At 36.1% G+C, this 26,029-nt stretch overlaps 1 protein-coding gene across 16 annotated transcripts in view; it reads left to right on the top strand.

Moving 5' to 3' along the window:
* The window catches only part of ULK4 (unc-51 like kinase 4), a 701,729-nt gene that overhangs the window by 192,160 nt on the left and 483,540 nt on the right, over positions 1–26,029 (top strand). For all 16 annotated transcript variants that reach the window (XR_012431020.1, XM_074031785.1, XM_074031786.1 and 13 more), the window contains one exon: positions 17,738–17,865. Coding sequence is in view for 15 of the 16 variants with exons in the window: in XM_074031785.1 (XP_073887886.1) it covers positions 17,738–17,865 (128 nt within the window). In the remaining variant the exon portion in view is untranslated. The remainder of the gene's footprint in view (positions 1–17,737; positions 17,866–26,029) is intronic.

The following is a 26,029-nucleotide window of genomic DNA, read 5'->3' as shown; positions in this document are numbered from 1 at the left end:
AGGCTGGAGTGCCTGGGTTCACGCCGTTCTCCTGCCTCAGCCTCCCAAGTAGCTGGGACTACAGGCGCCCATCACTACGCCTGGCTAATTTTTTGTATTTTTAGTAGAGACAGGGTTTCACTGCAGAGTTCACGTTTTCTTGACTTTCTCATAAATGATTTTTTCTAGGTTATCTATTTCAATCAGGTATCTGTTTGCAAATATTGGTAAATATGTCTCATCTTCTCTCTGTCTCTCTATCCTGTCTCTCACTTTCTCTGTCCATATATATAGAGAGAAAAATGTATTTTTAAATATGTATTTGTATAAATACATATTTTTCTATCTATAAATCTCTCTCTCTGCCTCTATCTTCTCTTTCTCTGTGTTTACCTCTCTTTCTTTATATCTCTGCTTATTGATGGATAAAGGGTTAACAAAACCTTTCCCCCTTCTGTATGGGAATTTGAATTTCAGTTAACAGAGAACTCTGTGTCTCTGTGAACCCGAGAAGACCAACCTGTTATTTGTATTATCAAGCAGGACTGCTTGTGGTAAAAATGGTCCCTGATTGGTAAATTGCATCTAAGCTGGGAGAATGATAATACTTGGTAGGAAGTCACAGCTTTCGGGCTCCCTTAGGTGGGTGCAGTGACTCTGGTCTCTATGGAAACTCTGGAAGCTATGGCTATGGAGTTGTTACAAGGTAACTTGGTGTTTGTGTGGTTGGAAGTTCCTAAGCCAAGGTGGCTCCCATGCCTACCAAGCGTGGCTCTCTTCTTAATGCACCTGAGCTGTGCTTTCCAGGCTGCTGCAAGGACTCCCACAGGAGAAGAGCATCAGTTGTAGCCCTGCTGGCAAGCTCAGGTTCCTGAACAAACTGACAGATAATGTGATCTTGGGTAGTCTTTTGAATCTGTGTGCTTTGTTGACTCTAAAAAGGCCTTTGGTGGGTGCTGCGTATTTTCTCCCTGAAATTTAAAAGATAGCATATCTTTTATATTTTTAATATAATGTTTTATATTTTTATATACAATTATATTTTAATATATCTTTATATTTTTAATATAAAGATAAAAAATAGCATACACCATTGTGCACTTTATTTATTTTTGACCTGGGGTGGGGTCTAACTCTGTCACCAAGGCTGGAGTACAGTGGTGTGATCTTGGCTCGCTGAAACCTCTGCCTCCTGGGCTCAAGCTGTCTTCCCACCTCAGCCTCCAGGGTAGCTGGGACCACAGGTGTGTGCCACCACACCTGGCTATTTTTTTGTATTTTCGGTAGAGACCGGGTTTTGCCATGCTGCCCAGGCTGATATCAAGCTCTTGGGTTCAGGTGATCCACCTGCCTCAGCCTCCCAAAGTGTTTCCAGAGTGTTGGGAATTACAGGTGTGAGCCACTGCATCCAGCCCATTTTGTACCTTTTTAAACTTATCTCAGAGTTAATTTCATATCTGTTTATAGAAATGTTCTTCATCTTTTTTAAAATTAGCACTTTGTAGTGTGACTGTACCACATTTTTATTCAACTGGTTTTTTATTGACATTTGAGTGTTAGATCTTTTTTTCCTGACATTATAAGACTAAAATATGAAAAGAAAAACTTGAAAAAAAATTAAAAGAAAATTTACATAACTGTCTTTGTGATCTTGTAGGGAAACTTTTCTTAATGATTAGTATACAGGATATGAAAAATAGCCTAATAATGAAAAGGAAAAGTTAAGACAAAATGGGCATAGGAGGTGAAGAGTTACTTTATAGAAAAAGAAATTGGAATGGTCAGTAAACTTGGGAAAAGATACTTGAACTAGAAACTAATGGATAAAATGAAAGTTAAAATGACTATCCTATAATCTTCAGTTTGGCGAACTTGTAAGTCTGACAGAATTGCTGGCAGAGATATGGGCCAGTGGAAACTCACCTAGGTAAAGTGGAGTGCAATTTTATAATCTCTAATGAAGTTGAAGATGCACATACCTGAGCCAAAAAATACAAAAATACAAAGAAATTTGGAAAAATTGTTTATCACAGTAGTGTTTGCAGTAACATAAGGTGATGCAGAATGTAAAAGTTAACCAACAAGAGATTGCATAATTAAACTCATATCCATGTGGTGGAATATTATACAGCAATTAAAAATGAACAAACTAGATTGAAAAGAATAACATGGATAAATCTCATAAAGAAAACTTTGAGTGAAAAAAGGCAAGCTGCAGAAGGATATGGGCAATATAATAACTACGTGAGTAGTTCATTTCCATATTTATGTTGTGTTAATGTTTCAATAAAAAGGAGTTGTCATCTGAGTGCAGTGGCTCACGTCTGTAATCCCAGCACTTTGGGAGGCTGAGGTGGGTGAATCACCTGAGGTCAGGAGTTCAAGACCAGCCTGGCCAGCATGATGGAACCCCATCTCTACTAAAAATACAAAAATGAGCTGGGTGTGGTGGTGCGTGCCTGTAATTCCAGCTACTCAGTAGGCTGAGGCAGGAGAATCACTTAAACCTGGGAGGAGGAGGTTGCAGTGAGCCCAGATGGCACCACTGCACTCCAGCCTGGGTGACAGAGCAAGATCCCATCACCATTAAAAAAAAAAAAAAAAGGAGTTGTCACCATACATATATTATTTTCTTATATTCATTAGCATGTGGATATGGATATTATTAATACTGTAAATTATTTTGTTTAGTGAATGGTTTAAGGATACACTTTTTGTCCAGATAAGTATAATACAATTGTTTAAAAATATAAATCTTTATATTTCTTATGGATACATGGTTATGTAGTAAAAATGTCTGTGGTGGTAACCCACCAGAGTCAGCATGCTTGCTTCTGAGGATAGAGGGAGGGCAGTAGGATTGGAGAGAGGTAGGCTTCAGTTGTGTCTCTCTAATTCACTGTTTCTTAAAAAGGATTTGGGCTTACAAGTTTCAAATATGAAGATTTGATAAAGTTAAATGGATTTTAAAAAATCACCCTACTTTATTGTATCTTTGAAGTGTTCCATAATTTAAATGAAAGGATTGGTATTATATATGTACTTGAGTTGCTATAATGTTTTACATTTTTCTTTGCTTCACTTGTGAATTTTTCAGTGACCTCTGGGGAAGTTTCAGTCATTTTCTCTTTGAGGGATTTGTGTGTGTCGTAGTGGCAGTGATGGTATTAGGTATTATAGTCTTCCTACCACATGGGTAGCTTTTACTCACATGCAGTATGATTGGAAAGGAAAAGCACTGTAACATCTCACAGATATTCATGATTTTTTGTTGTTGTGGGAAATGAGGGAGAGTTCTTATTTCAAAAATTCTTATGTGCTTTTTTGGTGTTTACTAATAATATTAGTAATGATAGAATGTACAAATCATTAATTTACATTTCCTGAGTTTTGTCATCATTTGTAATTCTATGGTTCCTTTTGTTCTTTAGAAATGTATTTGAATATAAAAACACTGTGACAATGTATTCTTTCTTATTTCATCCCTTCTGAAACTTTACAGAAAGTTCCAGAAAACACTGAATTTTAGGAACTCCGTCTCTCATTGAAAACGGTATGGATTATTAAACTAACTTTGAACTTTACCACATATTTTAATGGAAATATTCTGACAGATTATTATGTGGTATTTTATAATTGACAAAGATAGAATGTGATTTAGGCATGTAAGGGAGTAGGGAAACTTACTACTCGATGGAGTGAGCTATTATTATAGTAAGCCGTATTATTAGCTGGAGTATTTGGTGTTTCAAATATAAGAAAAATTTTAGTTCTCTCTTAATATTTACAAACTTGTTGTCATCTTTCAATCTACAGGTCTTCGTGGATGACTGTAGCCATAGTTGTTTTGTTTGTGGAGAATCTGAAGTTAACTAAAAAAAAAAAATACTTCTTTAGAAATTCACCTTTCAAAAGTAACGTAATATTCCTCATGTAAAAGTCTACTAGGCTCTCTCCTTTACCCTATTTACTTATGATTCAGAAAGTATCATTCTGGCTAGGCGTGGTGGCTCATGCCTGTAATCCCAGCACTTTGAGAGGCTGAGGTGGGTGGATCACTTGAGGCCAGGAGTTCAAGACCAACCTGGCCAACATGGCGTGACCCTGCCTCTACTAAAAATACAAAAAAATTAGCCTGGCGTGGTAGTGCATGCTTGTGGTTGCAGCCACTTGGGAGGGTGAGGCAGGAAGATCACTTGCACCCGGGAGGCTGGAGGTTGCAGTCAGCCAAGATTGCTCCACTGCACTCCAGCCTGGGCGACAGCATGAGACTCTGTCTCAAACAAAACAAAACAAAAAAGTATCTTTCTATAAAATCAGTATATACGTCACACATTTTTTGGTAGTAATCCTATACTCTGTAGCATTAGGAAGATTATTTTATGGATGTGAAAGAGTAACAAGTGGTTACTGCCCTGTAGAAAAATTCCCCAGTCAACATGGAAAGCTTGAAGGACTGAGGGCTGAGTGGTTCATATTTTGTGTTTTGATACAAACCTGTAACACAACAGTGATTAATAATAAGCCTGAAGCTGCAGATCTCTGTATAATTTGGAAGCACCATGGAAGATCACTGTGAAATTTAATGCATGTAAAATTTTGAAAAATTCGGATAAGCCTGCTCACTTTTTAATCAAGCATTTAAAATATGAAATTAATCTATACATATGAATCAGATTATGGGTGTATATTGTGATACTTTTAGTCTGTATTAATAAATATGTGTTCTCTGAAAGACGTTTTACTTAGATACTTGGCTAAACTTTTTAAAGGAAGATTGTAATCCAAAAATAATTTTAGATTTAATCAGTACCTTGTTTGTTTCCATCAATATTAAATAGGAAAATAGTGTCAGTGTAGTTATCTACATGATTTCTCATTGTTTTTCTTTGAGGCTGTTATCAGTTGATGGCCAGGCCATACATATTGATTTTTAGCTGTGACAGTTGAAGCAGATCAATTTTACCCCTTGAGATTTGTAAGAGATAATTTTGAAGTTCTCTACCTCGTTATCATCTCATATTTGCCTTTATGATGTGTACTAGAGGAATATTTTACTATTATGCTTAATTTTGATGGTGAAATATTTTTGGTTGTGGTGAAAGCTTTATATATTTCAGAGAGATTCCTATCATTCTGAATATTTCATTATACCATCTTTAAGTTAGAATAGAAATGTCCACTCTGAAATCACTGCTGAATACCATTTGCTTCTGGCTGTGAATGCTGGACATAACCTTGTTGTGCTGTGATTTGGGTTATAGAACTAAATGGCTTCTGCTCTTTTTCTCCACTGTAATATTTGGGTATGTTGAGCTATATGACAAGGTGAATTTCCATCAAAGCTGAATATATAGTGGATTGCTAGCTGAAGTGACCTGAGGTCAGTTTTGGTTCTCTAAAGGTAGTTTTGATTATTCATCTTTGTCACTAAGTCTTTGCCTGCAGCCTGTAATCTTCCCTCCTCAAGTGTTGTAAGATTAAAACTGTTCTAGAGGTGTGGTACACATTGCTTAAGATTAAATATAGAATCCTAGGCAACTGGTTGTAGGGAGTCAAAGTCATTACTGTTCATTCAGTCTTTCTGAAATGACTAAATGATAATTTATTTAGGACGGAAGATGTTCTTAGGCTTAGATCTAAAATTGTGCTGCAGCTTCTCAAAGGACCGAGAGTTATTGTGTTACAAATAAAGTTATGTAATTTCTTTTATTTTTGATGTTTGTAGTAGTTTGTCTAGCTTGTTTCACTCCAAATCATAAGCATATTATTTTAGTTTTGCAAGATTATTAGTATAGCTGAATAACACTGCAGATGGTCCCTAATCTATAATTGCTCAGCTTATGATTTTTTTGATTTACAGTGAGTTTATTGGGATGTAACCTTATTGTAAGTTGAAAAGGATCTGTATATCAAGAAGGAATACAGTAACAGACCTCACTATCACTTATTGGTTATTTCTGTGTTTTCAAATTATGTCTATTGCTGTTTGAAACTTTTTTGTGCCTGGAAACTTTTTTTCTTTCTTTGTATACTTAAGTTATATTTTATTTTTCTATTGCTGTGTAACAAACCACCCAAAATGTTATGATTTGGACAAGGACAGTAGGTTATTTTGCTCACAAATTCTGTAATTTGAGCAAGGCTGTGTTAGCTGGGGTGGGACTGGAGAATATCTTTTCCAGATGGTGCATTCATGTGACTGGCAAGTTGGTACAAGCTGTTTGCTGAGAACTCAGCTGAGGCTGTAGGTTGGGAGCCTCAGTTGCACTGTATGTGGGCCTCTACAGGCTGCTTGGGCTTCCTCACAGCGTGGTGGCTGAGTTCCAAGAGTGAGTGTTTCAAGAGTACCAGGTAGAATCTACATGACCATGTCAGACCTAGCCTTGGAGGTAATGTAGCATCACTTCTACCACTTTTCCTTTCCCCATGTACTTCGTTAGTGTTTGTCATGAAAGAAGCAGGTTAGTCCAGATATTGTGTAGACGGAGTATTTACTACAATTATGATTTACCTAACAAATCTCTTGTTTTTAGATGTTAAAATAGGTTCATGTTTGTCTTATAAACCAGTGGTCTCCACCCTTTTTGGCACCAGGGACCAATTTCGTGAAAGGCAATTTTTTTCCAGCAGACCAGAGCTGGGGAGGTGGTTTTGGGATGAAACTGTTCCAACTCAGAAGATCATCAGGCATTACATTCTCATAAGGAGTGTGCTACCTAGATCCCTTGCATGTGCAGTTCACAATAGGGTTCACGCTTCTATGAGAATCTGATGGCTCCACTGCTCTGACAGGAGGTGGAGCTCAAGTGGTAATGCTAGCTTGCCTACTGCTCACCTTCTGCTGTGCAGCCGGGTTTCTAACAGGCCACAAACCAGTATTGGTCTGTGGTCTGGGGGTTGGGGACTCCTGCAATAAACAGTGCTACTGTGAGTATTCTTGTACATAAGCTCATTTGTTCATCACTTTGAGATAAGTTTCTTGAGACGTGACAGGTGTATCAGAAGAAAATAACATTTTTAAGGCTTTTGAGAAACAACATCTCACTTCCCTACTAGCCGTTTGTAAGATTTATCTGTTTACCTATGACCATTCCAACACTGGCTGCTATCCATTTTTATCTTTGCTACTCTACTTTGCAATAAAGTGAATTCTTTTTTTTTTTTGCATGGCTCAATTATGAATATTATTTGCACAGTCATACATATGGAATATACATATTGACTTGTAATATAACTGTTGGATAACTGAGAGAGGAGAAATGTATATTTGAGAGGCAAGGAGCAGGAAAGAAACAGAGGTATAATTAGAAAAGAAAAATAGCTAAATTCTGATTAATTACACTTGGTGAACAAAAATTGGGAAGTAGAAGTGTGGGGAGCAGATGGCTATTTTTATAAACATTGTAGATTTTTTAATTAAAAAAGCAAAAAGTATTTTAATATGTAATAAAAATCAAATTCAGTTAAATTCAGTGTCTGTCTCTGGATCATGTAAGAAATGGATGATTTTTCTTTTGTCTCTAATTTTCTATATTTTGCAGAGTTTTTATAACTTACATGAATACATTTTTGTGAAGAAAATTAACATGCTTCAACTTTTTAAACAACTGTATTTTACTTATCCAGACAAAAAGTATATCTTTAAATCATTCACTAAACAATAATTTACAGTATTAATAATATCGATATCCACATGCTAATGAGTATAAGAAAATAATGTATGTATGATGACAAATCCTTTTTTTAAACCATTGAAACAATGTTAGTATGGAAATGAACATATTTCACAGTTAGCCAAGCACACTGTGTTTACATCTTAGCTTGGACCTATACAAAAGCTTCCAGTAGTTCTTTCAGTTTTCAAAACACCAGTAAGGGATGTGAGGGCAATCTGGCTGTGACATCTGTTGCCTCATTGATCACCAGGGTTCATTCAGCTGATCTGACTGGCTAGGCAGGTGTCCCCTTCCTCCCTCATGGCTCCATGTGTGTTCCAGCCAAAGCCCTGTGATTGATCAGATCCTTCCTTGATTGAGGAGCACCATACTTTGGTCAAGGGTGTACAGGTAGCTGCGCTCCCTTGCTAGAACCTCCAAACGAGCTCTTAAAACACCATTAAGATTAAGAAAATGTAAAGAGAAAACAACAAAAGCCTAACCAGCTTTGACATCATCGATATTTACCTCCCCTGTCTTTTATCAATGCATAAACTCACATTTTTACTTAGTCATATTCTGTGGATACCTGTGTAATCTGGTTGTGCTTTTTCCTAGAAGAAGCCTTGCTAGTTGTGGGATTGGTATAAGGTAAAAGACTCCCCAGGAGGGGAAGGTGTCAAAAATGTTTTGGTTCCCTGAGGCTTCTGTTTCCTCATCTATAAAATAAATCCGATAATATCTTCCTTAAAGGAGTAATTGAAATAATATATTTAAATCAGCTACCACAGTGCCTGACTCAGAGTAAGCATATAGTAGATATTTTTCCTTCCTTCATCATACTTTCGTATTTTTAAAAGGATTTTTTTTTTTTTTGAGACGGAGTCTCGTTCTGACACCCAGGCTGGAGTGCAGTGGTGTGATTTCGGCTCACTGTAACCTCTGCCTCCCGGGTTCAAGCAATTCTCTGCCTCAGCCTGTCGAATAACTGGGATTACAGGCTCCTGCGACCACACCCAGCTAATTTTTGTATTTCTAGTAGAGATGGGGTTTCACCATCTTGGCCAGGCTGGTCTTGGACTCCTGACCTTGTGATCCACCCGCCTCGGCCTCCCAAAGTGCTGGCATTACAGGCATGAGCCACTGCGCCCGGCTTAAATGGATTCTTATTCTTATAAATTTTGTATGTCTTTGACTACTAGTGATGACAACCATGTTTTAATTTGCTTATTGGTGGTAGAGTCCTTTTATCAGTTGTTTCTTGTTCATATCATTTTGTTGTTTTATTGGAGTGTTCATACATACTTTTTAATTGATAAACGTTATTTATAATAAAGATAGTGATTCTTTGCAATACATTTTCCAAGGTAATATATTCATTTTGAAAGATGTATAGTATTATAAGATTGCTTCCTCCACTCCTTACTTAAATTTTTAATTTGGAGTCTTTCTAGTATAAGAAATAAAGTAAGGATATCATTTAATGAATAGTCTGTCCTTTATCTTTTCTAGAGTCTTAAATATACTTTTGTTTGTTTTCCCCTTTGTATTGTCTTTTCCACAACAGTTTTCATAAATGAATACTTCTCACAGATTTATGCTTTATGATATTTTTATTATGTATTTGGACAAAAGCCTAAGTCATTACATCACGACTATGAGAAATGTTATTGTAATTCTCTCCACTTTATTTTACAGTTGAAGAAACTGAATCATAGTGGTTATTTTGTTAAGAAATGTGGCATTTGAAGTCAGGTCTTCCTGATTCCAAAGCTCAAATTATTTGCCAGCATATTATACTGCCACTCCATTTATTCAAGTGCCCTATTATCACTCAGTAAAAATCGGTAGTTTTCTGTGTCTAAGTCCTACATTTCTCTTTTAAGTTTTTTGTTTTCTTTGTAGAGACAGGGTCTTGCTGTGTTGCCCAGGATAGTCTTGAACAATCCTCCTGCTTTGGCCTCCCAAAGTGCTTGGATTACAGGTGTGAACCACCATGCCTGATCTACTTTTTTTTTGGTATGGTTTGTATTTTTGTTGCTATTTATCAATGAGATTTCCAAAGTTAAACTGTAATTATAGTAATTACAAACATGGTAAAAATACAATTGATGCTTTTTCTTTTTGAGATGCCTAGTAAAGTAACTAGATAACCATAAAGATTGAAGACTCCGTAGTAATTATGTGTGCAGGTGCTCACGCCTGTAATCCCAGCACTCTGGGAGGCCGAGGCGGGTGGATCACAAGGTCAGCAGATCCAGACCATCCTGGCTGACACGGTGAAACCCCGTCTCTACTAAAAATACAAAAAAAAGTTCGCCAGATGTGATGGCGGGCGCCTGTAGTCCCAGCTGCTCTGGAGGCTGAGGCAGGAGAATGGCGTGAACTTGGGAGGCGGAGCTTGCAGTGAGCCTATATCGTGCCACTGCACTCCAACCTGGGGGACAGAGCGAGACTCTGTCTCAAAAAACAAAAAACAAAACAAAACAAAAAAAAAGCGACACTTCCTGGCTCTCTTGCTCTCTCTCCTGTCACCATGTAAGACATGCTTTGCTTCTCTTTCAACTTCTACCATCACTGTAAGTTTCCTGAGGCCTCCCCAACCATGTGGAACTGTGGGTTAATCAAACCTCTTTCCTTTATGTATTACCCAGTCTCAGGTAGTATCTTAATAGCAGTGTGAGAACAGGCTAATACAATAGTGTTTTTACTGTTAGCTTTTATTTTATTTATTTATTTTATTATTTTTATAAATTAAAAAACCATTTTAAATACTTGGGGGTAGATAGAGCTAAAAAAAGCAGTTGAACTCATGGAAATAAAGAATAGAATGATGGTTACGAGGAACTGAGAAGAGTAGTGGAAAGGAGAGTGGGGGTGGTTAATGGGCCCAAAAATATAGTTAGCTAGAATGAATAAGACCTAGTATTTTTAAGTTCTGCAATTTTGGTTTGTATTTTCTCTTAAGGTTTGTTTAACACAGAGTTTAAAAAATTTGCAGGTAGAAGGGCCTTTTGGATTATTTATGTTTTAATTAATTTCTAGTTTTGTTTGTTTGTTTCCCTGAGACAAGGTCTCACTCTGTTGTCGAGGCTGGAGTGCAGTGATGTGATCATAGCTCACTGTAGCCTCGATCTCCTGGGCTCAAGCAATCCATCCACCTCCGCCTTCTAAGTAGCTAGGACTACAGGCATGTGCCATCATGCCTGGCTAATTATTACTATTATTATTTTTAAGTAGAGAAGAGGTCTTGCTATGTTGTGCAGGCTGGTCTGGAACTCCTGAGCTCAAGCAATTCTCCTGCCTCAGTATCCAAAAGTGCTGGGATTACAGATGTAAGCCACCATGCCAGCCTAATTTCTAGTTTTATTGCATTGTAATCATAAAAATTATTTTTACTTTGTGGAGTATATTAATATTTTTTCATGATCTGTTATATGATCAATTTAAAGGATCATTTTATGTTAAGAAAAAGATATGTGTTCCATTATTTGAATATAAAATTTGATATCTACCCATAATATCTAACCTATTGTTTATGTTATTTAGGTCTTCTATATCCTCACTTATTTTTGTTCTTTTGAGTCTCAGACTGACAGTAGTATGATAAAATATTTTATTGCTTCTTATATCCTGTGTAGTTTTCACTTTACAAAGGTGGTTGCTATACTATTTAAGGCATAACACTCATTACTGTAATTATTGCTGTTATACATTGTGAATGGTATATAATATATAATATGTACATATATTATATGTATAATAAATCCAGTATATGTATATACATATAATATATGCATATATGTACTATAATATATACATATATGTACTATAATATATAACTTATAAGTAACAGTTTATATTTTATGTATAATATGTATCATTTTTTAATTTTAAAATTTATGTGTAATGAAATTTACTTTCAATGAAATTTACCTTTGTGGGGACTCAGTTCTATGAGGTTTAATATATGCATAGACTCTTGTTACCACCACCAGAAAGATGCAGAACAATTCCAGTTTCCCAAAGAATGACCGTGTGCTGCATTTTTCTTAGGCAAACCACCCTCCATCCCAGTCCCTGGCAATCACTGATGTCTTCCTGCCCCTATAGCTTTATCTTTTCCAGAATGTCATATAAATGGAATCACACTGCATATAATCTTTGCAGCTGGTTTCTTTCAGTTAATACAGTGCAGTTAAGATTCATCCATGTCACTGCATGTCTCAGTAGTGCATTAAGGCTGAGTACTGTTTCATTATGTGGATGTACCACAGTTTATTTATTCATGTACACACCGAAGGACATGTGAACTGTTTTCGGTTTTTGACTGCAGGTTAAATATCCCTTATCCAAAATGCTTGAGACCAGAAGTGTTTCAGATTTCAGTGTTTTTGGGTCTTGTAATATTTGTATATACATAATGAGATATCTTGGGGATGGGACCCAAGTCTAAGCACAAAATTTATTTGTGTTTCATACACACCTTGTATAAAATAAGGCCAAGGTAATTTCATACAATATTTTAAATATTTTCAGTGCATGAAACAAAGTTTGTGTTAAGTACTTATGTGTGGAATTTTCCACTTGCATTTTATCAGTACTCAAAAAGTTTTGGATTTGGGAGCATTACAGATTTTAGATTTTTGGATTTGGGATACTCAATCTGTATTATAACTAAATATTGCTATCAATTTTTTTGTACAAGATTTTCTGTGAACTTAAGTTTTTATTTCATTAGAATACTTAGAAGTAGGATGGTTGAGGCATATATGATAGGTATATATTGAACATTTTAATGAAACTGCCAAACTGTTTTCCAGGATTCCTGTACCATTTCTGCATTCCCACTAGCAATGTTTGAAAAACTTCAGTTGCTCTACATACTCACCATTTTTCATGTTAGTCATTCTAATAAGTTCATTGTTGTATCTCAGTATGATTTTAATTTGCACTACTGTAATGATTATTATATTGAGCATCCTTGCATCTATTCGACAGATACATATTTTCTTTGGTGAAACGTCTGTTTAAATATTTTGTTCATTAACTTTTTTTTCTTAATTTTGAGTTTGGAGAGTTCTTTATATATTCTGGGTACAAATATTTTCTCTGAGTATGTGGCATGTCTTTTCTTACAGGGTCCTTCACGGGAGAAATTTTCGTTTTGATGAAGTTGACTTATATTCAGTTGTATGATACATTTTGGGTTAATTTCTGCATGTGGAGTGAGGAATGAGTTTAAGTTAACATTTTTGCTTGTGGATGTTCAGTTGTTCCAGCATCATTTGGTCATATGATTAGCCTTTTTCCAATGTTGCCTTTGCACCTTTATCGTAAACTGATGGACTATATTTCTAAACTCTAGTTTGTTTCCTTGTTCTATGTGTCTATCATTTTGTCAATACTACATTGTTTTGATTACCATAGTTTTTTGTATGTCTTAAAATTATTGTACGATTCTTGCATATCCTCCCAAAATTGTTTTGCATATTCTAGTTTTTATTTTACCTTTCCATAGAAATTTTAAACTCAGTTTATAGCCACAAAATACCCTGTTGGCATTTTGACTGAAGTTGCATTAAGTCTATAGGTAAATTTGGGGAGAATTGATGACTAACTTGAGTCTTACTACATGAACATGGAATGTCTTTTCATTATTTATAGGTTTGAAAAGTTTTCTTTCATCACGATTTTAGAATTTTTAATGTACAGATTCTGTAGATGTTTTGTTAGGGTGAAAGCAATACTTCTTTGTTGTTGTTGTGGTTGGAGCTATTGAAAAGTGGTACTTTAAAAAGGATTTATTTTCCAGTTGTTCATTATTGGTATATTGAAATATACCAGATATTGGTAAACTCTTAAGTTATAAGTTATAAGTTATAAGTTGCTAAACTCATAAGTTATAGAAGCTTTTTTTTGTAAATTCCTTGGGATTTTCTACATAGGTAATCATGTCATCTGCAAATATTTCTTTCATTGAAATCTAAATGTCTTTTATTTATTTTTCTTCTTATGCTGGCTACAGCTTTCAGTAAAATACTGAATCATGGGTGATGAGAGTGGACATCTTTGCTTTCTTCTCAGTTTCTGGGGAAACACCTAGTCTTTCATCATTATGATGTTAACTGTAGGTTTTTTTTCTACTTGCCTTTTTTCACATTGAGGAGGTCTCTTTTATTCCTAGGTTGCTGAGAGTTTTTATCATGAATGGATGTTGAATTTTATAAATTTTTTTTATTAGTAATTCATTGTTATGTGATATTTCTTGTTTCATCAATTAATTATGATGAATTACACTTACTGTTTTTCAAATGTTGAATCAGCTTTGGATTCCTGGGATAAACCTCACTTGGTCATCATGTTTTATTCCTTTAATATATACTGGATCAACGTGCTTATATTTTGTTGAGGAGTTTTTGCATCTGTGTTCCTAAGGTATACTGTCTATACCTCCTTGTCTTGTATAACTAAGTGACTTGGACCTTTTTGATGTCTATAAATGCTTATTTAATGATAGTTCCTTCAAATTGAGCTGGTACAGTACAGTTTACCTCTCCCTCAATTTTATTTTGTTTTGTTTTTTGTTTTGGTTGAGTGGTATCTTAGTATGTTTGGGCTGCTGTAACAAGGTACCTTAGACCGGGTAATTTATAAATAATGGAAATGTATTGCTCACCGTTCTGGAGGCTGGGGAGTCCAAGATCAAGGCACTAGCAGATTTGGTGTCTAGTGTGGGCCCATTTGTCATAGATAGTGTCTTCTTTGTTTCCTTACATGTTGGAAGGGGTAAATAAACTCAGGTCTCTTTTATAAGGGTGCTAACTTCATTCATGAGGGTGTAGTCCTTATGACCTAATTACCTCCCAAAGGCTCCACGTTTTAACACTGTTACATTGGGGATTAAGTTTAATATATGAATGGGGGCAGGAAAAAACATTCAGACCATAGCAGGTAAAATCAGAGTTTTGGCTGGACACGGTGGCTCACGCCTGTAATTCCAGCACTTTGGGAGGCCAAGGCAGGCAGATCATGTGGTCAGGAGATCGAGACCATCCTGGCTAACACGGTGAAAAATCCTTCTCTACTAAAAATACAAAAAATTAACTGGACATGGTGGCACACACCTGTAGTCCCAGCCACTCAGGAGGCTGAGGCAGGAGAATCGCTTGAACCCGGGAAGTGGAGGTTGCAGTGAGCCAAGACTGCGCCACTGCACTCCAACCTGGGCAACAGAGTGAGACTCCGTCTCTAAAAAAAAAAAAAAAGAGTTTTTATCAGCTGAAATGTTTTTTGTTTTCATTTTTTGTTGTCTTTATATGAAATAGGTTTATATGGATAGCTTTATATGAAACTTGCCTCCTATGTTCTGTATTTTTTGAAATACCTTAAATTATCCTTGGTTGATGTGATATTCCACATGGAAGAGATCAGAGGTTTCAGTTGTTTCTAGTACTCTTACTTTCTTAGTCCTTTAGTTCTTTTCTTAGTTATTGATATTTATATATCAAGAAAATCACCTTTATTAAAAAATGTGCTGCAAATATTTTCTCTAATTCATGTGTTTTTTTTCTTTATAGCATTTCATTTCTATGTGGCATTTAACATTTTTTATTTACATTTCTCACACTTATTTTATTCTTTCTAATAAATTATTTATGAACATTTTCCCCAGTCTGAGATTGAAATATGTATGTATGTATGTATGTATATATGTTTGTATGCCTACCTCCCGTGGCCTCTTCTAGATCTTTGAATCATTTTGTGTTTATTTTTTAAATCTTAGATTTGTTTGGTGTTTATTTTGAAGTAAGACATGAGACAGGCTCCAACATGCATATGTACTCGGTCTGTTAATTTTGTGTAGATCAATATCTAGTGAACCTTTCTTTGTTTACATCACTTTGTGTAATTTCAAATTACATTCAGGTGCTTCAGATAGTCTGTCAGTTTCTTCTCCTGAGTTCTCTCTGGGGGCCTTGGACCAGCTTCTGTACAGGTAGGCTGCCTTCTGTCTGGTGAAGGCTGTCACCTTGGAATAATCCTGAGATTCTCTTTGCCACTTTCCTTTGTTCAATATTCTCATCTTCCTTTTTTTTTAATTTCCTCATTGTGAATGTTGAGGGTATTCAGTGGAGTTGATGGTATGATACATGATTTTGGAAAGATAATGAAAAGCCAGACCATGAAGAGCCTCATATGTCATAATGAGTTTTAGCTTCTTTTTAATGGTTGTGTAACTATTGAGAATATTTTATAGGTGAGTTACATTTGCTTTTAATAGAGGGTCCACTGTGGCTAAAATTTATAGAGTAGATGGAATAAAGGAAAATTAAATAAAGCCTGTTGTAGTAATTCAGGAAAGATATAATGGTGCATAGAAATAAGACAGCCATATTAGGGGTGTCATTTTCACAGAGCTTGGGGTTAATTGGGCGTGAAAGAAAGGAAAGAAGAAGGGTCAAGGATAGTACTGAGACTTCTGAGTTTGGCTAGTATATTGGTCCTCAGGCACTGAGTTTGATTTTGGACATACAGTGTAAATGATTGCAATAGATCCTTTGCCTACATTCACCAAATGTTAACATTTTACTATGTTTACTTTATAATTTATCTTTCTCTGTCTTTATCTCTTTCACTTTGTGTGCACGGATGTGTGAGTGTGTGTGTGTTTTCTGACCCACTTGAGAAGTTTATGGACGTGATGCTTTTCTAATTCTAATTACTTCACTGAAACAAGCTGTGAATTTCAAAATCAGGAAATTAACATTGATTCAGTGTTGTTAGCTAATCTACAGACCTTACAGAACTTCCAGATCTTGAATTGCAGTCAGTTATCATGTCTTTTTAATCTCTTATAATCTGGAAGAGTTTTTCAGTCTATAATTGCTGGAAATTTGAATGGCTTTGGAATTATGTATGTATATGTTGGGGGTTGTGTTGACAGAGGAAACGGACTTGTGATTGTGGTCCTTAGACCATAGAGTATAAATTAGAATCAGGAATGGACTCTGGGGATGGATTTTCTACTGTCTAGTTGCTGCAAAGGTAGAAAACAGATCTTCTACTCAAGGATGACTGCATTGATTTGTTTTTTACCTGAGATAAATACTTTGGCTTTGATAATTCGGTTCAGGAACTAGGTGAGACTGATGCTTAGATATGTTTTTATCCTTAAGTAGTATAGAATTTACATGGCATATACATGACTATGTAAATTATTCCTACCTGGAAACATACCACCAAATAGAAAAGGATTGGAGTGTGGCCAAAAAATAAAAAAAAAAAAAAATTGAGCTTCTTAAATCTGTCTTGGGCACACAGTGTTACTGTTAGGTGCTGGCACCTCTTAAGCTCTCTTGGGAACTTATATATTCCTGTTCTCTGTAGCCATCTTGCTGATATTATGATTCTATATTTCTGACTACTTACATTCATTAACCATGTATGTGCGTGTGTGTCTGTGTTCTGTTTGCATATTTATAGAAATTATTTATAGTCTGTCTTCTAAAAGGGAAAGTAGCACTATTCCTTGTCAATACTTAGTCCTTTGTGTTGAATTATACCTTTAATTAAAGAGTGTTATATGAGTATACGTTTCTTTGTGTCATGTATTGAGTATTATCTTTATTTTATGTCTGTTAAGCCCTCGGATGTGTAGACTAGAGATATGATCTCTCTATATGCAGCTCTTCTTGGAGATTTATATCTACATGCAGTTGTGACTGACAGTTGTATTATTTGCTGCCACATTTCCAGTTGTGTGATTGAGTAGTTAACAGGCAGGCTTTGTCATTCAGTTGGCCTGGATTTTATCCAACTCTGAATTTGGGTAAATTGCTTAACTTTTCAATACTCATTTTTTCTCTTTAAAGCAGGGACAATATTATCAACTTTTTATGACTAATTTTCAGATTTAAATGAGATAGTATTAAAATTTAGTTATGGGATCTAGCACAAATTGAGAATGCGAAAACAGTAGTTGATATTATTTTACTTTCTGCCATCTGCTTGATTATTATAGTCTGTTTACTCTGAGAATTGAGACTGCCCTATTTTGTTATGTTCTCTCAAAAAAAAATTTTAAATGTCTTCCACAGGACTTTGTCTCCACAGTTATCCGTTTACTCGACAGCCCCTCAACATACATTAGAGCAAAAGCCTTCCTGGTTCTTCTATATATTTTGATTTATAACCGTGAGATGTTGCTGCTCAGTTGCCAAGCAAGGTAAGATTTTCTCTGATGGTTTCATCAGTAACTTCAATTTAGTGCCTGTTGTATTAGTAGTTGCAGGGTGTTTCTTGGTCTCTGTGTATCTGGTATATTTTTTTAAGGGTTTTTCCAGGGGTTTAATATTTCACTTGTAATCTCAGCTTGGAAGTACTGAGGACCCAGAGAAGACCTCTGAAACTATGGTGGGATGAGAAATGCCTTGTGTGTCCTTGATATGGTTTGGCTCTCTGTCCCCACCCAAATCTCATCTTGAATTATAATCCCTATAATCCTCATGTGTCAGGAGTGGGACCAAGTGGGGGTAATTGGATCATGGGAGTGGTTTCCCCCATTCTGTTCTTGTGATAATGAGTGAGTCTCACCACATCTGATGGTTTTATAAGCATCTGGCATTTCCCATGCTGGCACTCACTACATCCTGCCGGCTGTAAAGAAGGTGCCTGTTTTTCCTTTACCCTCTGCCATCATTGTAAGTTTCCTGAGGCCTCCCCAGCAATGTGAATCAATTAAACCTCTTTCCTTTATAAATTATCAAGTCTCAGATATTTCTTCACAGCAGTGTGAGAATGGGCTAACACAGCCCTAGATCTGAGAACAGTCCAAAGTAGGGTGTTGAGATGGTTCTGGTTTGTACCTTTGTGAGTCAATATTAGACCAGTGGTTTGGTTGTAATTTTCCTTATTGTGAGATTCTGGAATAAGTAGCTGAAGGCTCAGAAGGAGGAGCAGGGAAGGGGATGAGAGTTTATGGACTGGTCCTAGGAAGGACAGGTCTTTCTCCGGGCTTGTAACTCTTTCCTCTAAAAGGAGGAGCTGTTCTAGATGCTCCTCAAGTTCGCTTCATGTTCTGATGCTTTCTGATTAACACCTTCTGAACCATCTGATCTGTGCTATGTTGAAGCCCAGAGGAGCCCTGACAATTTGGTTTAATGTGTGTTTCTAGATCCAGGTTTTTACTTGTTCTGGAGTACTGAGCAGAGTCTGGTATTGCTTAGGGGTTGGCATTTTTTTTTTTTTTTTTTCCTGTTAACAGTGAGAAAGTAGGCTTTGTAGGTCAAGAGGCAAAATTGGGGCTATGATATACCTACCTATATAACAAACAAGACAACAAATTTCCATGTGTATTTTTGGAGACAGAGTCTTACTCTGTTGCCCAGGCTGGAGTGCAGTGGTGTAATCACAGCTCACTGCAGCCTTGAGCCGCACACCAGGCCCAAGCGATCCTCTCACTTCAGCTTCCAGAGTAGCTGGAACTACAGGTGTATGCCATCATGCCCAGATAATTTTTAAAATATTTTGATAGAGACAGGGTCTCACTGTGTTGTCCAGGCTGGTCTTGAACTCTTGGGCTTGAGTGATCCTCTGCCCACATCTCACATACTTGATGTCAAGGTGTTGGCTGGTGCTGAGATTCTCAGTTGAGGCTCGGAGTCCTCTTCCAGGCTCATTGATTCTTGGCAGAATTCATGTTCTTGCAGTCTTTGGACTGACATCCTCACTTTCTTGCTGGTGTTTGGCTGCGGTTCACTCTCAGCTTCAGGAATCTGTCCTTCTTCTTCATTGACATTTACTGCATACCTGTTTACTTTCTCTTGGTGGCCAGCAAGATTGCTTCTCATGCCTTGAAAAGCAGAGACTCATCCCCCTCATACTTCGAACATCTTTGACTTCCCTCCTCTGCCATCAATCAGAAAAAATGAATTTTAAATGTCTCACTTGATTAGCTTAGGCTCACTCAGATAATCTATATATCTTAAGATTAATGGAATTGGGACTTTAATTATGTCTTCAAACTCACTTCCCAATACAGATGCTCCTTGATTTACAGTGGGGGTTGCATTTCAATAAATCCATCATAAGTTGAAAATATCATGTCAAAAATGCAATACATCTAATCTACTGAACATCATAGCTTAGCCCAGCCTACCTTAAATGTGCTCAGAACACTTATATTGGCCTGTAGTTGGGCAAAATCATCTAATGCAAAGCCTATTTATTTTTTATTTTTTCGATATGGAGTCTCGCTTTGTTGTGCAGGCTGGAGTACAGTGGTGTGATCTCGGCTCACTGCAGTCTCTGCCTCCCAGGTTCAAGTGATTCTCCTGCCTCAGCCTCCTGAGTAGCTGGGATTACAGATGCGCGCTGCCATGCCTGACTAATTTTTGTATTTTTAGTAGGGATGGGGTTTCACCATGTTGGCCAGGCTGGTCTTGAACTCTTGACCTCAAGTGATCCACCTGCCTTGGCCTCCTAAAGTGCTGGGATTACAGGTGTGAGCCACCGCAAACTGCCCACAAAGCCTTTTTTTAATAATAAAGTGTAAAATATCTCATGTAATTTATTGAATACCACCCTGAAAGTAAAAGCAGAATAGTTGTATGAGTATTCCATGTATGGTTTCTACTGAATATTGTTTTTGCACCTTCTCAAACTGACATATCATAAAATTGCAAGTTGAATCATTGTAAGTTGGGTACCAGCTGAAGTATCCAGATTAGTATTTGAATAGCCAGGATGGTGGGGCTTTGGGGGCAGGGGGATCTTTAGCATTCTGCCAACCACCACCATCCCCAGAATGGAGGGCTACACAGCTGTGGAAAGGTACAAGGAAGATGTCTGTACACAGCCATGGATCATCTACAAGACATTATTATCCTGATGAAAGTCAGATGTAGAATAGTATTCGTAGCATACTGTTAATTCCTTTTGTCTAAGAAAGGGGGTAAAAACAGAGAATATATGTGCCTTTACTAATATTTTACAAAAGACAGAATGGAAAGTTAAATAAATTACAAGAGTGACAATTTACAGGATTAGGAAGAGAATAAGGAAGGTGCAGGGGCAGGAATGAGCTATGCTTCTCTGAATGTACCTGCTTTATGGTCTAGACTTAAGAAGCATGTAAATGTTTTATATAATGTTAAAAATAAAAATGAGAAAAATAAAGTGGCCTTGAAAAATTGAAAACAATCTGTGTGTCAAGTTTGTGGTATGATTCCCCAGGGAAGAGAGATTTAAAGCGAGTGCTTTTAAATCACGGTATTATGGCAGAATATTTCTATCGTAATATATTTTAGTGATCAAAATCCCATTAAGAAACCTTAAACTGCATTCAGTGTTCTTGTTGTCAGTGTTCATATATGTATTGCCATTTGAAACTATTACATATATATAGATGGTGTGTGTGTGTCTGTTTGTGTGTGTGTGTATATATATGCTCTCTTCGGTGTGTGTGTATATATATGGTCTCTATATATGGTGTGTGTCTATGTGTGTGTATATGTATGTGACCTCTCTATATATGGTATATATATGTCTCTATGGTGTGTGTGTTTGTGTGTGTGTGTGTGTGTATATATAGTCTCTATATATATGGTAAGAGAAAACTAATAATTATGCTAATTCCAGTAATAACCAATATTATCAGTGTAAAATGTACAATTATAAAAATATAAGTAAAATTATCTCATCTTTAATTTGACTCTAAAGTGTTAGCATAAACTCATTTATTTTTCTGTCTTTTTAAAGAAATTATATATTTCATAGTTTTATCTACTTGTGTTAGTTTGCTCAGGCTGTCATAACAGTACCACAGATTGGGCAACTTAAACCACATACATTTATTTTCTCACAGTTTCATCAGCTACAGATCCAAGATCAAAGTGCCAGCAGGTTTGGTTTCTGGTGAGGTCTTTCTTCTTGGCTTACATAGAGGGCTGCCTTCTTCCTGTGTCCTCACATGGCCTTTGCTTTGTGTTTTCGCACTCATGGTGTCTTTTCCCCTTTAAGTACACCATTGCTGCTGGATCAGGTGCCCCCCCAGCGTGACCTCATTTATCCTTAATTACCCCCTTAAATCTCCAAATACAGCCCTATCTCCAAACACACACATCTTCAAATATAGTCACATTGAGGGTTAGGGCTTCAGCATATGAATTTTGGAGGGAACAGAATTCAGTTTATAACACTGAATTCAAGTTTTAATTCCTAAATACCATTTTCTACTCAAATCATGGTCTCTTGTATAAATAGGTTCCAAGTCCCTGGCACAGCTTTGCATTTAGACCAGAAATGAACAAATTGAGGCTGGGGCATGTCAGTCCTGAAAGCGAGGAATTTATCAGAGACTTCTAAGGTCATGTTAAAAGGAATGCAGGAGCCAATGTGAAGGAGCCTCTACTGGCCAAAGATGGAATTTCAAGAGTTCTTTATATATTTTAGATATGAGTCCACTGTTAGATATATGGTTTGCAAATTTTTCTCTTCGTGTATAACTTGTCATCTTATCTTAACAGGATATTTTACAGAACCAAAGTTTTGAATTTTAATGGGTTCACTTTATCAATTTTTCCTTTAGTGGTTTGTATTTTTGATGTCAAGAGTAAGAACTCTGTCTAGATCCCAAAGATTTTCTCCCATGTTTTAAAAAATATTTTTTATGATTATACGCTTTACATTTAAGTTTGTGATCCATTTTGAGTTAATTTCTATATAAAGTATAAAGCTTAGTTAGAGGTTTTCTTTTGGTTTTGGTTTTGGTTTTTGCCTGTGGATATTTAATTGCTCTGGTGTTATTTGTTAAAAGGGCTATCTTTCCTGCATTAAATTGCTTTTGTACATTGTCAGACATCATTTGGGCGTATTTGTATGGGGCTGCTTCTGGGTTCTCTAAACTTTTCAATTGATCTGTGTGTCTGTCCCTTTATCAATACAACATTGTCTTGATTACTGTAATTAAGATTACTTGATCATCATAAGGCTTAATATTGGACAGAGTGATCTCCTCTTTTTATTCTTCTTTGTCAAGATTGTTTTAGCTGTTCTGGGACCTATATGCTTTTCCATATAAGCTTTGAAATGAGCTTGTTTATATTTGCCAAAACCTTACTGGGCTATCATTAAACTAATGCATCAATACAAGGATAGTTGATATATTTACTCTATGGTCTGCTGATCCTTGAATGTGGTGTCTCTATTTAGTTTTTTTTTTTTAACCTTCTTTCATTAGCATTCTATAATTTCAGCATGTTTTGTTAAGTACATACGTAGTATTTCTTTTTGGAGGGGAGCAATTGTAAATGGTATTGCATCATTAATTTCAGTTTCCACATTTAATTGATGTGTTTGTTGATTTTATGTTCTACAACCTTACTAAACTCACTTATCAGTTCTAGGTTTTTTTTTTCTCGTTCCTTCCCTCCCTCCCTCCTTCCTTCCCCTCCCTTCCTCCCTCCCTCCCTTCCTCCCTCCCTCCCTTCCTTCCTCTTTCTTTTCTTGCTGATTCCAGGAGATTTTCTATATAGCCAATCATGTCATCTGTAAATGCGGACAGTTTTATTTTTTTCTCTCTTGTTTGTGTGCCCTTTATTTTTATTGCCTTATTATAGTATTTAGAATTTCCAGTACTATGTTGAATAAGAGTGGTGAGAGCAGATGTTCTTGCCTTGTTTCTGGCTTTGTAGGGAAGACAGTTTTAGGCCTCCACTGTTAAGTATGAAGTTACTCTAGATTTTTTGTAGATATTCTTTATCAGTGGAGGAAGGTCACTCTCATTCTTATTCTTTTTTTTTTTTTTTTGAGACGGAGTCTCGCTCTGTAGCCCAGGCTGGAGTGCAGTGGCCGGATCTCAGCTCACTGCAAGCTCCGCCTCCCGGGTCCACGCCATTCTCTTGCCTCAGCCTCCCGAGTAGCTGGGACTACAGGCGCCCGCCACCTCGCCCGGCTAATTTTTTTTGGTATTTTTTAGTAGAGACAAGGTTTCACCGTGTTAGCCAGGATGGTCTCGATCTCCTGACCTCGTGATCCACCCGTCTCGGCGTCCCAAATTGCTGGGATTACAGGCTTGAGCCACCTCGTCCGGTCCCCATTCTTATTCTTTATCTCCAATTTTCTTAGAGCTTTTTTTCTCTCATCATGAATGGGTGTTGGATTTTGTCAAATGCTTTTTCTCTATCAATTAATATAACAATGTGATTTTTTTAGCTGTTTCTATACTATATTACATTAATTGTTTTTCAAATTCTGCAGCAATTGCATACCTAGAGTAATCTCATGTGGTCACAGTGTGTTAATTCTTTTATATTTTGCTGGTTTTGATTTGCTAATATTTTGTTGAGGATTTTTACTTTTAAGTTCATGAGAGATACTAGATTATAGTTTGCTTGCTTGCTTTCTCCCTCCTTCCCTTCTTTCGTCTTAGTATTACTATAATACTAGCCTCATAAAATGAATTGTGATGTATGCCCTCTGTTTCTGTTTTCTGGAAGAGACTGTATGAAATTTGTTAATTTTTCTTTAAATTTTTTTGTGGAATTCTCTAGCGAATCCATTGGGGCCTGCAGATTTATCTTCAGGAACTTTTAAATTACAAATTCAATTTCTTTAAATTGCAAGACCGTGCATATTTTAACATTTTACTAGGTCGAGTTTTGGTAGTTTATGGGTTTTGAGAAATTAGTCCATTTTTTCTAAATTATTGTGTTATTAAATATACTTTTTTTCTAGTATTCCATTTTATCTTTTTACTACTGAAGTATTTGTAGTGATATCCCTTTTCATTCCTGATATAGATGATGTGTACCTCTTCTGTTTTTATTTTTATCAGTTTTGCTAGAGATTTATTAATTATCATGGTTTTTTTTGTGACCAGCTTTTTGTTTTCTCTATCATTTTTCTGTTTTCAGTTCATTCTCTGATTTTTATTATATTTTCCTTCTGCTTGCTTTGTTTTGCTCTTTTTCTGCTTTCTGAAAGCAGAAACAGATTATTGATTTGAAACCTTTTCTTTTTGTAAAAGGTCTCATGTAGCATTTAGTCCTATAACTCTCTTTCTCAAATGCTTTTATAGCATTTGCATAGATTCGGATTTTTTTTTTTTTAAATTATGTTGTTTAATGTATCTTTTTAATTTCCTTTGAAACTTCCTCATTGATCCATGTATTATTTAGAGATGTCTTGTTTAATTTCCACATATTTAGAGGTTTTTCTGTTGTCATTATGTTATTGATATATAACTTGATTTTATTATGGTCAGAGAACACACTTTCTGTGATTTCAGTCCTTTTAAATTTGTTGAGGTTTGTCTTGTAGTTTAATGTATGCTCTATTTTGGTGAATGGTACAGGGTGCTTGAAAAGCATGTACATTCTGCTTCTTTTTGGTGGGGATGTTCTTTATATGTCAATTAGATTTCTTTCATTGTGTTGTTTAGATATTCTCTATTCTTACTGTTTTTCTTTCTAGTATTTCTATCAATTTCTGAAAGTAGGGTGTTGGAGTCTGCAGTTATAATTGTGGCTTTGTCTGTTTCTCTTTTCAGCTCTAACAATTTTTGCTTCCTGTATTTGGAGGCCTCATTGTTTGCTGCATACTTACTTAGGGTATTATGTTTTCTTGTGTACAGATGCTTTTATCATTATGTAAGTCCATCTTTGTTTCTAATGCTTTTCTCTGAAGTTTACTTCATTTGCTATTGATACAGCCACTCCTGCCTTTATTTTAAATTAATGTTTGCATTTTATACTTGCTTTCATTTTTTTTTACTTTAAACTTATCTATATCATTGCATATAAGGCAAGTTTCTTATAGACAGCACATTGTTGGGTCATAATTTTGTTTCACCTCTGCCGTTTCTGCCTTTTAGTTGGTATATTTGGACCATTTACATTTACATTTACATTTACATTTAAGGTGATTACTGTTATGTCAAGGTTTAAGTCTGACATTTTATTCTTTATTTTGTTTCTCTTTACTTAGCTTCCTTTGGGTTATCTGAACATTTGGGATTCTTTTATTTATTTATAGCACTGTTGAGTATATCACCTTGCATAGTTTCCTTAGTGGTTGCTCTAGTTGTTGCAATATACATACATAACTTATAATAGCCTCTTAGTTTCCTTTTATTTTCCATACTTTCCCTTTACTATCCCTGCTTTTAAAATATAATTGTCTTGGCCAGACACGGTGCCTGGCCAACATGGTGAAACCCCTTCTCTACTAAAAATACAAAGATTAGCTATGCATGGTTGTGGGCGCCTGTAGTCCCAGCTACTTGGGAGACTGAGGCAGGAGAGTTGCTTGAACCTGGGAGGTGGAGGTTGCAGTGAGCCAAGATTGTGCCACTGCACTCCAGCCTGGGCAACAAGCAAGATTACCTCTCA

This window comes from Macaca fascicularis, chromosome 2, assembly GCF_037993035.2.
Source record: "Macaca fascicularis isolate 582-1 chromosome 2, T2T-MFA8v1.1".
Classification (NCBI taxonomy): Eukaryota; Metazoa; Chordata; class Mammalia; order Primates; family Cercopithecidae; genus Macaca; species Macaca fascicularis.
This window is presented reverse-complemented; position numbering and strand designations above follow the sequence as displayed.